This window comes from Portunus trituberculatus, chromosome 28, assembly GCF_017591435.1.
Source record: "Portunus trituberculatus isolate SZX2019 chromosome 28, ASM1759143v1, whole genome shotgun sequence".
Classification (NCBI taxonomy): domain Eukaryota; kingdom Metazoa; phylum Arthropoda; class Malacostraca; order Decapoda; family Portunidae; genus Portunus; species Portunus trituberculatus.
The window spans coordinates 9,484,215-9,499,271 of NC_059282.1; the positions used below are offsets into that span (position 1 = coordinate 9,484,215).

Genomic DNA, 15,057 nt, shown 5'->3' on the forward strand with positions numbered 1-15,057 from the left:
AGCATTATTGGCACTATTGATTACTTTTGTGTTTGGTCTCATGAACTAATTGACAGCTAACTGTGTCTGTATTTAATGTAAAGCTAGCGTTATTTTCTCTTAGCATATGTCATGAGTCTTGTCCTGTGTAAGAATCATAAGTAGTACCAAAGTTGTATCTTGTGTTGCAGTCTAAATAGTTGCTGTGCGTCATGATGATCTAAAGTTTGGAGTAGCCAGTCTGTGTTCTATCTGGAGGGAGTTTTGCAGACAATTTGTTGCAGAACCACATGGGGATTTGATGTGGTCTATCCAGTATTCTCACTAATAAATCACCACATACAACATCAGAAGTCAGAAACCACAAGTGAAATTCATGCATGTGTCTTGTGATGAACCATGATTTGCAGACGTGTATAAAGCAGTAGAGACACTGACACAGACACAAAGGAGTATTATTGTAACAGCACCTTTGCACCAACAGCTGACAGTAGGGTATGGCAAGGATGAGGTGCTGCTGGATCGGCCAGTACAGCCAGGTGGCATCCATGACCTCTTCTACAACGCCTCACTTCAGGTACCCACTCCATCTCTTCCTTCTCCCACTTCCTTCTCTGCTGGAAAGCTTATTTTGTTTGGTTCTCGTTTCCAGTCTTTCTGCTTTATATTTTACATTTTTCTTTTCTCTTTTAATGTAGAATATGTACTTGTTCTTTTCTTCTTTATAGCTATTCCTCCTCCCTTTTATTTTTATACTTCTTATGTAGAATATTTTGTTTTCCATTTTTACATCCTCCTCCTTTCTGTTAGTCAAATACTCCTCCTTCTGCCTTCTCTTTTATGTTCATTTTACACTCCTTTCTTTGCCTCCTATGTAGAATCTGCTTTACTTTTCTATTTTTCACATCCCTTTATCTTTTATCAAGCACTCAGTATATAGGAAAGTATAGCCTCAATACAACTCTCATTCACTTGATCATCTAGTCAGCACAACATTAATTCTCTCCCTTTGGCTAATAGAGTAACAGAACTAACCACTACCTCTCTCTCTCTCCTTCCATAGACTCACAATGTTGTACAGGCAGTGTTGCAGCAAGAGGTAGTGCTGTACTGTGGGAAGCTCATCGCCACACACACTCACCTCTTCAATGGCATCCTCAACATCAGGGTTGGGTACGGTATTGCCTTTCTTGCACCTCTAATAATAATATCTGCTTATTTGGCCAATTTTGTTTTGTCTTGGTGATTTACTGTGGGTTTTTAAGTTGCCTCTTTGGGATAAAGAGTTTTTTTTTTTTTTTTTTTTTTTTTTGTGTGTGTGTGTGTGTGTGTGTGTAGTAATGTAAGTAGTACTATCGGTTTTTTAAGTTACTTCCTTGTGATGTAGGGATTTTTGGGGGGATGAAAGTGAAAATGTGAATGGTGTGTGTGTGTGTGTGTGTGTGTGTGTGTGTGTGTGTGTGTGTGTGTGTGTGTGTGTGTGAGTGTCTGGTGCCTTATTTGAGCCATTGTGTGAGTTGCCAGAGTGGCATATAGGCACACAGTAGATAGAAATACATTAGTGGTGAGAGAATTATGATGTGAGTGATTGAGTGAGAGGTGAGGCATTTACTGCAATGTTGCTTGGCACAGGTGGGTGATCAAGGCCATGACGTACTACCTGCATGACGTGTGCCACAGCAAGGAGACGGTGGAGGGTCTGGCGCCCAGCGAGGTGCGGCGCCTGCTGGTGAAGGTGCTGTCGCTGGATGAGTGGGCACAGCAGGAGAAGTGAGTCCTCTTGTCTTTTCTTGTCTGTGATCTTGATTCAAATGTCCCCTGCATGCATTTGTAATCTTCGGATATTTATTATTTGATTTATAATTCATTTTCAAATTTATTTCTGACCTGAATTTGATTATTTCATATCTTCACTAGGACAGAATTAACAATCCCCATTATTTGCATGGCTTGACTAAAGTTGGTGTTTGGATTTCCAGTCTGGTGTTTCCGTACTGTGTGGAATGTTTTCTTTTGATCAATGACTTGCACTCCATCAATACTCCTCCAGGTTCAGGAAGTGGAATGATGATTTTCTTATGAATTTCTGTCCTTTTATATATTTTTTCAGGTGACTAATGCCTCCCTTTTATATCTGACATTAATCATCTTAGACTGCCCTCTTATTGATTAATTTGTGATTTTGTGACGTGTAGCCATAGTTATAAATGTAATGTGCATGATTGCATTAGTCAAGGACAAAAATTACTTAGTTCGTAACTTGCTCCTGGCGTCGAAAACAAAATTCACCCCCAAAAATAACTCAAAAATACACCATGTGTCTTTACATAAGCAAGACATAATGAAGCATTCCGACACTGGACTACAACTTGACCTCAAAGCTGGCATCACTTTTATAATTCATGTCAAACGTCACCATCATCATACCAAATGTTGCAAAACGAATTCAGTACTTGATTGGACGAGAGATGATGTAAGACACAGGAACAAGAGGATAGGTATCTTGGCCTGCCTCTGTTAACCACCTCCTGTTGTGTCGATCAGGCATCAGGTGTTTGAGATGCACATTCATTTATCCTGACTCATCCAGTGACTTGAACTATTGAGTGACAACGTTTGGATAATCTTCAATAGACTTTTAAGATTTGAAATCAATGATACGTGCACAGACAGGCGAAGAAGTCATGTGGCTGCTTGTGGGGAGGCGAGGGGCTGCGTGGACAGTGCCAGTCACCCACCCAGCAATTCCCAAATAAGTAAACATTTTTTCTCTATCAAATACCGATTGTTGTTGCTATTTACATACATCGTTTGCCACAGCATATGTTTATATATATGTATGCATCACAGTATGTTGCTGCTCAGGCTTTACGCACAAAGGAAACACGCACTGCCACTCATTGAACAACTCGCTAAACATTTTGGCAAAATTGATGAAGCTCAAGATATTATTTGTTTGCTTTTTTTTCACAATGTAGTCAGACAAAATGGGGTTCGTCAATGGCAACAGCTCTGCAGCGGCGCCGGGAAGTACGGTGAGTCTTTCACTCACATTTTAATACAAAGCTTTACTTGTGTGTCTTTTTCATGTAACCTCTTGACTGTTATATTAAAGAAAATAATTCTCTTTTTCTTTCAACATACATAAGGAATTTGGCGTAAGTGTGTTGGTAGAGCATACTTAAATTTTGTGGTTACTAATATTGAAGTTCTTTTAACACTATTTAACAGTACTGTCTCTTATCTCCTTGTATTCTGTTGTACTGTCCTAACATGAGCACAAGTAGCCCAGTAACTGACAGGCCATAAAACATAAAATTATAAACTACAGTAAGCCCCCCCCCTTGGCGAATTTATTAGTCTGGTGAAACTACTGTCAAATGTGAATTTCACCAAACATGAGTTCTTTATACCATGTAAATTGCCTAAAAAATGCCTCAATCAGTCTTTGGTCATTGCCAAAGCCCCTCTTTGGACCCCTAAAATACCATTTTTCGAGCTGAAATAAAATCTTGCCTTCACATATTAGAACATGTACAAAACAGATCAATAAACAATAAATAAAGCTAATAAGACATGATATAAAGGCTGTAACTCACATTTTTCCACCCGTTTTCCTCACCCACTTTCATCCTTGCCATCACCACCATTGTCCTTACTCCCACCGGTACCACCTCTTACCGTGGTAGAGGCCATGTTGGCAGTAAATTGCCAGAATTCGTTCTCACGCTAGCAGAACAGAGGGTAGCACAAACAAAATGGCTGAATGGGACTCTCACACTGCGTTCTGATAGGTTTAGAGAGAGGTCTGACGTCACCGGGGAGCTGCGTGGTTCGCCGTGCAGCCACCAGGGGACCGCCAAGTTTGAATTCAAATCGCCAAGTGTGCACTCGGTGGTCTGTGGCCACCCTACCGCCAAAAGTGAATTTCACCAAGCTGAGATTCGCCAAGTGTGCGGGCTTACTGTACTACTATATTCTTTGAAATTCAGTAACTTCTCACAACTCATCATTTCCTTATCATCACTAACAAATCCAGGAAGATAAGTTATGTAGATAATTTGTAGATAGCCACAAACACTGAAATAAAAATTATTTTGAACATTGGAAAGACCAATTTGAACAAAACAAAACTAGTTCAGATTAATCCTTCACATTGCAATGACTTTCCCCTTCCATTCCTCAGACTCACACCACAGCAGATCCGAGTGATTGACGGCTGTCTGGGACGAACGCCAAAGAGGTTTTACGAAAAGGTATAGGTCGTGTGACAGTATTTAGCAACTATTAACTGTGTACTTTGTCAGGGCTGCCTCATGTGTATTGCCTGTCTGGTGCTTAGATGTTTAGAGAGATTAGCCTTTTGACTGCTACCTATGATTTAAGCTTGACAAAATAGTGTGGTAAAAGTTTAGAGTTTACTCAAAAAGATAGTGCAAAGAATGATTGAGTTATTTAAGTCTGTTTATGCCTTTTTTGTGTTGGGTGATGATGAAGGAAAATGTGCCTCATTCTTATAAGCATGAGTTCAAATCTTTTCACATCTGTGTTTGTAGTTTTGTCCCTTAACCCCTTTAGTACTGAGACATATTTTACATTTATGTACAATTAGACTTTTTTTTTCATTAGAAGAATCTATGGAGGTCGGAAGAATAATGGCCGCAGTCTTCATTATTTCAACCCCCTACTTGAATTTCTGAAGCTATATAAAGTCACAAAATAGTAAGCAGAATGTATATGGAAATGCATCATGGTACTGAAGAAGTTGATATGATTGAAAAAAAACATGTCCGATCACAGTTATGAAGCCCAAACCTTCTCATCATGTACTGGTGTTGTTTGCTTTGAGTGTCACATGCTGAAGTTCCAGATAGATTAAGCTTTTTCCATTTAGGTCATTATTTTTTTAACATAAGGCTAGGTTAGATTTAGAGATCACTAGAGACTCTACCTGTGACTATTAACCCCTTCAGTACCATGACACATTTCTATATTCATTCTGCTTGCTATTTGGTGATTTCATACAGCTTCGGAAACTCATGTGGGGGATTGAAATAGTGAAGACTGTGGCCATTAATCTTCTGACCTCCATAGACTCTTCGTAATGTCAATGAAATGCCTTGATAGTACACAAAACTCAAGGTAAATAAAGCATCCCAGTATTAAACAGGTTAAACATTGAGACTGAAAAGAATGTGGTTGTGGTGGATTCCAGGTGTTTAATATCCTGAGGAAGACGCCGCTGGGAGTGCGTCTGTGTGATCAGCTCCTGCCGCAGCACCCCACCATCTCTGAAATGTCTTCCGGGGAGCTCAACTTTGCTCTCACAGTCCAGTCTCTCCTCAACCACATCCAGCACCCTGAGTACCGGCAGATTGTGGTGGAGGTGAGTCTTCCACTGTCCACCAAACAAGGCCTTACCGGTTCATATAGTATAGTTTCTTGTGACTTGTCTCTTTGTCTCACGTTTTCGTTGTTATGATTTTGTTGTGAATGTTTTCCTTTATTATTTTTGTATGATTTTTCCTTTTTCTTTTTTCCTTATTATGATTTTTAAGATTTTATTTTATTTTTTATTTATTTTTTTGTTGTTGTTGTGAATGTTTTCCTTTTGGATATTTGTGTTTTGTATTTGCCAGTTTTTTTTTTTTTTTTTTTTTTTTTCTATAAGTTTTTTCTTTGGCTCTTATGTGTAATTTTTTTATTTTCCAGCTATCATCAGTTTTTCTAATAAATATCATAAAGTGAATATATTTAAGAAAAACTGAAATCTAAGCAAAGATTAAATTGAGAACATCTAATGACATCTTTCTTTCCTGTGTGTGTGTGTGTGTGTGTGTGTGTGTGTGTGTGTGTGTGTGTGTGTGTGTGTGTGTGTGTTTGCAGCTGTTCTCTGTTGTGGCAACAATTCTGGAGAGGAATCCTGAGCTCAAATTCCTGCATGTGTTGAATATGGACCAGATCTTCAAGGATGCCTTCAAGATGTTCCTCAAGGTGAGGATTGTCTTTCCATATTGTAGACGTGTAAAATGTTCAGCCCTCACCTCTGCATTTATTGCTAATTTTGCAGTTTTCATTATAGTAATGTTTTATGTGAAGTGAAGTAACTCATTACTGCTGCCTTCATCTACATCAGCAATCATTCCCTTGAGAGTTACCTAAGTTTTACCTTTGCTGTGGCAGGACCATGGACGGGAGTGGACGGACGACTGTTCAACCTTCTACAATGCCTCCCACGTGGTGGTGAGCAGCTACCTGGCCCGGGCCGTGGTCAATTTCATGCTGACAGGTGACATGCGCAGTGAGATAGAGGAAGGCCTCACCTGTAAGGTGTCTTAGGTCACCTCCCTCACTGGTGTTGTCTTCACATGTCTTGCTTTAGTTTCCCCCTGTTGTTTATTGATTCATTCTGTTTTGTATACAAAATCTATTAAAACTTTGTTCATAGGAATTGTGCCTCAGGCAGCATTTTACAAACACCAAACAGGTTGAGAAATTCAAAATGTATTGTTGGAATATTTCAGTCATGACTTGTGGGAAGGAATGTAGTGGTAGCAAGCTAAACAAATTCTGGATCTGTAAATATCTAGATGAAGGTGTGGCAGCCAAGACAACATTTGATGATAAGCCTTGTTACCTCATAGTTGTAAAGCTACAGAGGAGGGGCCCTTTGTCCCCTTGCTCCGTCCCTCTGTGTTGCCTTGTATGATAAGCAGGGAGTGCAGTGGCAGCATTCTTCCAGCAGACCACTGTGGTGCTGCTGGGCTGTGTCTCCTGCCACAGGGGAAAGTAATTACCTACCTAAAATTATTTGCATCCCATAATTATTCTCTTGTGTTCATATTGTCTTATGAATTTTGTTTGTAGATATTGTTATTTGTAGGTTGTAAATATTTTGTAGTTATTTATTGATAATACATACAGTAGTTACTGGCAATGTAATTATCACAAAACATATCCTTTGCACAATCCATGATGTCCATAATTAAACCAATTATAAAGATGAATTATCACGATACACAGTGATGGCATTCAGTTACATTCGCTTAAGTTTGTATCACCTGTGCTTATATAAGAGTTTATTGTACTACTTCTTTGTTCTATCTAGTACTCATTCACTCATCTTGCTGCTTCCTTACCCACTAGTATGAAGTGTATTGTTTGCAGGCAATAGTTAAACAGCACAAGTTTCATCAGTATCCACAGTTTATTGTAGGAAAGAATCATCATCATGCTTTACTAAACATAGCTGCTGAAATGTAGGGATGTGACACACCTGAGTTGGAGTTCCTTGCAAAGAGTGTTATGATGTGAGTGCTCTAGTCTAGTCAGTGTGAAACTTTGGGTCATCCACTTCACATCTTCCCTCATATATTTTGTTTTTGGTTTTGTTGCAAGTGCCAAAAGTTGTTAAGAGATTTTAAGATATATATAAGTTGTTTGTTTGAAAACCATGGACTGTGAGGTTCATTAAAATTACAAAATCTATATATTGTTATTGTACAATCCTTTTAGTTCCTTAAGTTGATGTGACACTGATAAGAAGATAAAGTAAGGTTCATTTACAGAAGAGAGTCAGTGTGGTGATATGTGTATTATATTTTGTTACATACATAGCTGAGGGGAAAAAGGAGACAAACAGTTTATGGTTGATGAGAGAGAGAGGTTATCAAATTATAAAAATCTCCCAAAGTAGCATAATATTACAAGTTTATGGGTGATGAGAGAGAAAAGTTATCAAATTATAAGGACCTTCCAAAATAGCATAATATTACAAAGCTTGCATTGTGCTACTTTACTGGACGGCCAGTCAATCAGCACACGGGCTTGTCTCCTGCAGTCACACATCAAGCCATGCAAATGTCACACAGAGCAGGAAAACGAGGAGGATCTGTGAATAGCAAAGGAAGGAATGAGAAAATTATAATATAAAGCATAACACAGACAAAAGGATTGCACAATACTTCATGTTTATCTATCCTACAATCATGAGAAACAGGTGAACAGATAAATAAATAAACTTATACCACACCTGTGAATAATGGAGCAGTGAAAATGAATCACACACAGAAAGAAAAGTCAATAGATGCATGCAATTGGTCATTACCTTCAAAATTTATCAGTGAACTAGATGATTAAAACCAAAATGAAGATTAAAGATATGAACAAAAGGCAGGAGGGAATAAAGAGCAAAGGTGTGTGAAAAGAAAGAGGAGGAAGAGAACTGGCGAGTGAACATAAATAGATAGATGTACTTACCATAGTAAACAAGTATGACAATATAAATAGCTTTCAGAACATGAATAAAAATATACAGGTATGAAAATAGAAAAATGCCAGTCTATATAAATTTAGACTTTTAAAACACACACACACACACACACACACACACACTCACCTTTGACTCAACACAGCTTCGGACACAGTTTGGAAGAGTTGTTGTTTCTGGGAATGTAGTGGTGACAGGTTTTGTGGAGGTGGTAGTGGGCTGAGCAGAGGTCGTAGTGGAGGTGGAACGGGTGGTGGTTGTGGTGGATGTGTTGGTAGCAGTAGTAGTAGAAGTGGCAGTGCTATTGGTAGTAGGAGAGGTAGTGGTGGTGGTATCTGAAGTAGTAGCAGTAGAAGGAGAAGTGGCAGTAGTGGTTGTAGGAGTAGTAGTATTAGTAGGAGGCAGAGAAGTGGCAGAAGTTGTAATAGAAGTTGTAGAGGTATTAGTAGTTTCAGTAGAAGTAGAAGTAGAAGTAGTAGTAGTTATTGGAAAAGTGGTGATAGTAGCAGTAGTAGAAACAGGGCTGGTGGTAGTAGCAGTAGAAGTAGAACTAGTATTAGTTGGGACAGTAGTAGTAACAGCAGCAGTAGAAAGAGGTGTTGTAGTAGTAGCACTAGTAGTAGTAACAGGGATGGTGGTACTAGCAGTAGTAATAGTAGTAGTAGAAGTAGCAGCAGTAGAAACAGGGGTAGTAGTAGTACCACTAGTAACAGGGGTGGTAGCAGTAGTAGTAGTAGTAGTAGAAATAGAAACAGGGGTAGTACTAGTAGTAGTAGCACTGGCAGTAACAGGGGTAGTAGTAGTATTATCATTAGTGGTAGAAGTAGTAGACACAGAAGTTGTAATAGAAGTTGTAGAGGTATTAGTAGTTCCAGTGGAAGTAGTGGAAGTAGCAGTAGTTATTGGAAAAGTGGTAGTACTAGCAGTAGAAGTAGAACTAATAGTAGTTGGAACAGTAGTAGTAGTAGTAGAAGCAGTAGAAAGAGGTGATGTAGTAGTAGCAGCACTAGTAGTAACAGGGGTAGTAGTAGAAGTAGTAGTAGCAGTAGTAGTATTAGTAGCAGGAGTAGTAGTAGTAGTAGAAACAGAGGTAGTAGTAGTATCACCAGTAGTAGAAACAGGGATAGTAGTATTAGCACTAGTAGTAACAGGGGTAGTAGTAGAAGTTTTAATAGTAGTAGCAGGAGTAGTAGTAGTAGTAGAAACAGGGGTAGCAGTAGTATCACCAGTAGTAGAAACAGGGATAGTAGTATTAGCACTAGTAGTGACAGGGGTAGTAGTATTAGTAGCAGCAATAGAAACAGACGTAGTAGTAGTAGTAGTAGAAACAGGGGTAGTAGTTGGAATAGTGGTGGTAGTACTAGTCATAGTAGGGTTTGTAGAAGTGATAGTTGTGGTGGTGGTAGAGGTGGTGGTGGTGGTGGGCCAGAAGCAACATACAAAGCCAGGTGTTTCGCATTTATCATTTACGATATATGTGTTACAGATTACTCGGGGCACACATATACACCTCTGCTCGCCGCACGCCACGCCCAACACACACGCCCACGCCACCCACGACAGCACTACGCCCGCGCCACGCATCTTCCTTAAAAGAGAACAGGATAGAACGAATAGTCAAAAAGGGAGGGAAAGAAAGATTTGCGACTTCAAACTAACTCAAGAGATTGGAGCTTTTGTTTCTATAGAGGCTCTTCAAAAACGCTTTGCTCTCTCATCGCGACTGTTTTCAAAGGCAAGAGAAATTATCAGCCGTGTTTTCAAGTGTAGCTATCTCCTGTTATAATGTAGAAATCTTGTTACATATGTCGTTAAAACTACATAAACACCTTTTTAATACCCCGTGTCACTTCACATGTCTTTTAAATGTAGGTGGAGGTGTTTCAAAATGCAGGTCTTAAATCGTTCAGTACATTTATCACCTCAGAGACACATTATACATACTGCTCTTACTGCGATAGCTGCTCACACACTGTGACACTGCGCTCACGAAGCAGAAACATTTAATCCAAGACATACAGGAAAAGAAAAAAAGTGTCTAGTTTCGTTTACAAACAAATGATACACCATTGATGAGAAAGTGACGTCATTCGATCTGGGACTTCCTGTTAAGTGTGTTTTGGTAATACATTCTTGCTAATCGGTAGTTAAATCAACAAGACGCCACCCCGGAAGGCCCTGCTGACGCCACCCCATGTCTAGAAGGGCGCAAGGGTGTTCCTTCTCACCACAACTACTTTTCAAACCCACACATTGATGTTATCCGGATTTCGAGATTATTTATCTTGTTAATAATGTAGAAATAAGTTATTCTGCCACTAGATAGATAAAAAGCACCCTTAAAAACTTGTAACATCAATTAACTAGAGCTTTTTCAACGTGGGTGAAGTGCGGCGTAGGTTTGGTGATACAATATTCAGTTTGTAGCCACTGATTATATGCAAGGATCGTCTGTATGTGCTAAATGTAAATAACTTTGCCGATAAATGTAGCGGGACTATTTCAACCCATACTACGAAATTACTGAGGCGATCGCTTCCGTGTGAGTAGTGACGCTTGATTAAATGGCTGGTGACGCTGACGGGGCATGAATCACGGCCTTTCCTTCCTTGATCGAGACGTTGTTGTGATGTCAGAAGCAGGAAGTGAGCTGACGCCGCTAGTATGTACCAATTATATCTTCGAAGATTAACCGCTTTTCAATCAGAATATCGAAAATTAAAAATTAATGAAGAAGAGTATGATTGCGCGCCTCCACCACTTTCTCATATTCTCAAACACTTATCTGCTTCTTCACTATTTCTAAAGGCTCTATTTGAATTTACACGAGTTTTTAAGGGTGTTTTTTTTTATGGTTGTAGAGGGAGCTAATCAAGATTTCTTTATTATCAACTGGAAACCCGGCTAATCATCTCTGTGACCTTGAAAAATAGTGGTGAGAGGACAATGAAAAATTTCGAATCTATATACCGACTTCAGTGAATCACATTTCCTGCTGTCTCATACATACATACACTTACAAAGGCAGCAATGAGAGGATAAGTTATATATCACTGTGCTATTATATTTATTCTATCGGAAAATTACACCATTATGGGTATTTTCATGTGTGTTTTCATTATATGAGTGGAAGAAAGGCATATGGCCACACGTATTGTAGGTTCGTTTTGTTAACCTATATCATATTTATGCTCTCTTACATAATCTATCGGAAACCCACATGAGAACGAGTACATGATTTCCTAATACGAGAGAGAGAGAGAGAGAGAGAGAGAGAGAGAGAGAGAGAGAGATTGCCATAACAGCTATAGTAGAGCTACGTACGCATTTATATGGTTTATGCATTTACTTATCTATCCGTCCTATTCTTACACCTACAGAGCCTTCAGTTCTTAAGAGAAAGAGTTTGATAAAGAAAACGCAATTTATTTATAAAATCACTCCCACACACAGCTAAGACACCCCAAAAACATCCAAACCACTTAAAACACTGAAAACAAATCCAAAGCACACTCAAAACACCATGGAACACCTCAAAATGATCCCAAACGCACATAAACATTCAAAATACGCCAAAACTACCCACTCAGAAACACTAAAGCACACAAAAGATCCCTCACATACCCAAACCACTTTTAACACCAAATACTGACACAAAAACACTCAAAACACTATATAACCCAACTAAAAATGCTCCAAAATACACATAAATACTCATAAACACTTCCACGCCAAACTCAATACCCATATTTACTTAAAAATATCTAACGCACTTTGAAAACACACAAAATGCACTCGAAATACACTTATAAACAGCAAAAATAGATACCCTGCAAACACACTTATAACAGTAAAAGACATCCTGCAAACACTTAAAAAATCCCAAATAAACACCAAAATGCATTAAAAAGAACGACAAGATTACAAGGGTCCCTTAGCTAAATATTGCGGCTTGGCTCCTCCTCCTCTTCCTCTTTTCTCTTTCTTCTACTGCTTCCATCTACACGTTCAAGGCTAGAAACATGTAAAAACAGTTATAAAACACTAGATATTAGGCAAAATATTGAGGAAGTGGAGGAAGACTTAAATATTAAGGCTTGGCTGCTGCTCCTCTTCCTCCTCCTTTTCTCCTTTCTTCCTCCACATTCTCCTTTATTTATCTTTTCTTCTCACTTCCACTACTACTATCTACACACCTGAGTCCATAAACACACGAAAACGCGTAGTAGTCACTAGATATTAGGCAAAATATTGACGAACTGGGGCCCTGGAAAAGAGGCGCCAGCCCGGGGCTATGTTCTCGTTCTCTCTGCCGAGGGAGAACGGGAACAGCGGTGACTCGTCTACATTACGTAAATAATTTAAAAAATGACCCATAGAAAAAACGAAGCCACGGCCGAATGACTGATATTTTATGACTTGATAAATACTTAAACTAACATCCAAAACATCAAAACATCTCTAGCCTAACTAGTTTTTAAAAATGTTTAAATTAAGTACGTTAAAAGTACAAAATAATTTTCACCTGAAAGTGCTAAAACGTCCTGTAAAGTCCAGCCATTTTCACTTGGCAAGTATTATAACACATTTTACACAGTCTGAGTTATCTTTTAAAACATTCAACGACGAGTTAGACCATATAGTAGGAACGTAAACAAATAAAATAAAATAAAATATGACTTATGTTTAACAGAATTAAACATTACTTCAAAGTCCACATATTTCACTCAATAGATTGATTTCACATTTAAAATAGCATAAGGGATTCTATGATATCATAAAGGCCCAGCTATAGCTTGAAATAAAAAATCTCCAAATGGAGTTTTGAAATTTTTGACCGTAAGGAACACATTTATTTACACCATAAAACACCACTAAAAGCCACATATTTACCGGACAGAGACGCGGAAATCACTTCAAAGGCAACAAAATATTTATAGAAACCATAAAAACATGCCATGGAAGCGTAATATTATCGTTAGCACTAGTTTGACAATGTTTAAAAACAGATTAGATAAGCACTTAAATTTATTAGATTTATAATTATGTATAGCGCTGCATGATAGTTTTTATAAGAAATTTACTATAGTTAAACAAGACATGATCCCCATGTATGTATATAGTTATTACAAGGTCAGTGATAAAAGAAATAAGGATAGGATTGGACCACTCAGAAAAGATGGTGTAGTAGTGGATCAAAATGAAGACATAGTAGAATTATTGAATGAACAATTTTCTTCAGTATTTACTAGGGAAAGAATAGGAAATCCTGTTACAAACAGTGCGACGAGTAGTTTAAGAGCTTTAGAAAATATTGATATAAAACCGGGAATTATTAGGAAATTTATTCTTGAACTAGACGATAGGAAAGCCAGTGGTCCTGATGAGCTACATGCCAGAGTACTTAGGGAGGGTGTAGACAGTATTTCTGAAGCACTTAAGTTAATCTTTGAAAGATCACTTAGGTTTGCTGAGATACCTCAGGACTGGAAGTTAGCTAATGTTACTCCAATATTTAAAAAGGTAGGAAGGATGATGCGAATAATTATAGACCGATCAGTTTAACTAGTATAGTATGTAAGATACTAGAGAAAATCATTAAGGGTAGTATTTGGGAGCATTTAAATGAGAATAGATTAATTAGAGATACCCAACATGGCTTTAGATCAGGGAGGTCCTGTCTTACAAATTTGCTCGATATCTTAGAATATATTACCAAGGAGTTAGATGATGGAAATAGCATAGATGTTATATATCTAGATTTTAGCAAGGCATTTGATAAGGTACCGCATAGGAGGCTAGTGTACAAATTGAGACTACATGGGATAGGGGTAGGTTAGTTGATTGGATTAGTGAATGGCTTTCTGATAGGAAACAGAGAGTAGTATTAAATGGGGCAATGTCTGAGTGGAAGGAAGTGGTTAGTGGGGTACCCCAAGGATCAGTGCTAGGACCTCTTCTTTTCTTGGTGTACATTAACGATTTAGATATAGGAATTAGTAGCAAAGTATCAAAGTTTGCAGATGATACTAAGATAGCATGTGCAGTACAGGGTGAAAAGGACAATTACAGAATACAACGAGACCTGGACAGGCTGATAGCATGGGCAGACAGGTGGCAGATGGAGTTTAATTCTAAAAGTGTCAGGTTATGCATTTAGGTAAAGACAACACAAACTTTAGCTATGAGATGGAGGGATGTTGGCTAGAGGCAGTAGAGGAAGGAAAGGATTTAGGAGTAGTGATAGACAGGACTATGAAATTTTCAAAGCAATGTTTAGAAGCAAGAAATAGGGCAAATAGGATCCTGGGTTTTATAAATAGAAATGTTAGTTATAAAAGTAAGGAAGTGGTGCGTAGCTTATATAATTCCTATGTTAGGCCCCATTTAGAGTATTGCATACAGGCCTGGTCACCCCACTATAGGCAGGATATCAACATGTTAGAAGCAGTTCAGAGAAGAGCAACTAGGATGATACCAGCATTAAAGCGCCTGGAGTATAGAGATAGATTAAAGGAATTAAACATGTTTTCATTTGAGAGGAGATGTATAAGAGGGATATGATAGAGTTATTTAAAATGTTCTCAGATACAAACTACATAGATGTGAGATCTTTCTTTACCTTAGAGGAGGGAAATAGGACTAGAAATCATGGCAGGAAGATTAGAAAGCAAGGCTGCAGGTTAGATATAAGAAAATATTTCTTTAGTCATAGAGTGGTAGACTTCTGGAATGCATTGCCAGAGACGGTTGTAAATAGCACTAGTTTGACAATGTTTAAAAACAGATTAGATAAGCACTTAAATTTA

General features: G+C 38.3%; 2 protein-coding genes across 14 annotated transcripts in view; one reads left to right on the forward strand and one right to left on the reverse strand.

Moving 5' to 3' along the window:
- The window catches only part of LOC123510324 (probable phosphorylase b kinase regulatory subunit beta), a 30,272-nt gene extending 22,805 nt beyond the window's left edge, over positions 1-7,467 (forward strand). For 7 of the 13 annotated variants that reach the window (XM_045265356.1, XM_045265357.1, XM_045265361.1 and 4 more), the window contains 9 exons: positions 464-556; positions 1,043-1,152; positions 1,612-1,749; positions 2,649-2,735; positions 2,958-3,014; positions 4,166-4,235; positions 5,195-5,365; positions 5,866-5,973; positions 6,163-7,467. In XM_045265356.1, coding sequence (XP_045121291.1) covers positions 464-556; positions 1,043-1,152; positions 1,612-1,749; positions 2,649-2,735; positions 2,958-3,014; positions 4,166-4,235; positions 5,195-5,365; positions 5,866-5,973; positions 6,163-6,318 — 990 coding nt within the window. In that variant the 3' untranslated portion in view covers positions 6,319-7,467. The other 6 variants (XM_045265365.1, XM_045265366.1, XM_045265363.1 and 3 more) reach the window with 5 other exon arrangements.
- Positions 7,468-7,554: 87 nt separating this feature from the next.
- LOC123510325 (integumentary mucin C.1-like) lies at positions 7,555-8,770 on the reverse strand (the record flags this gene model as incomplete). The annotated part of the gene is made up of 2 exons (XM_045265370.1): positions 7,555-7,870; positions 8,378-8,770. Coding segments are annotated over 2 exons (444 nt in total), but the record flags the coding sequence as incomplete, so codon positions are not given.
- Positions 8,771-15,057: the final 6,287 nt, after the last annotated feature.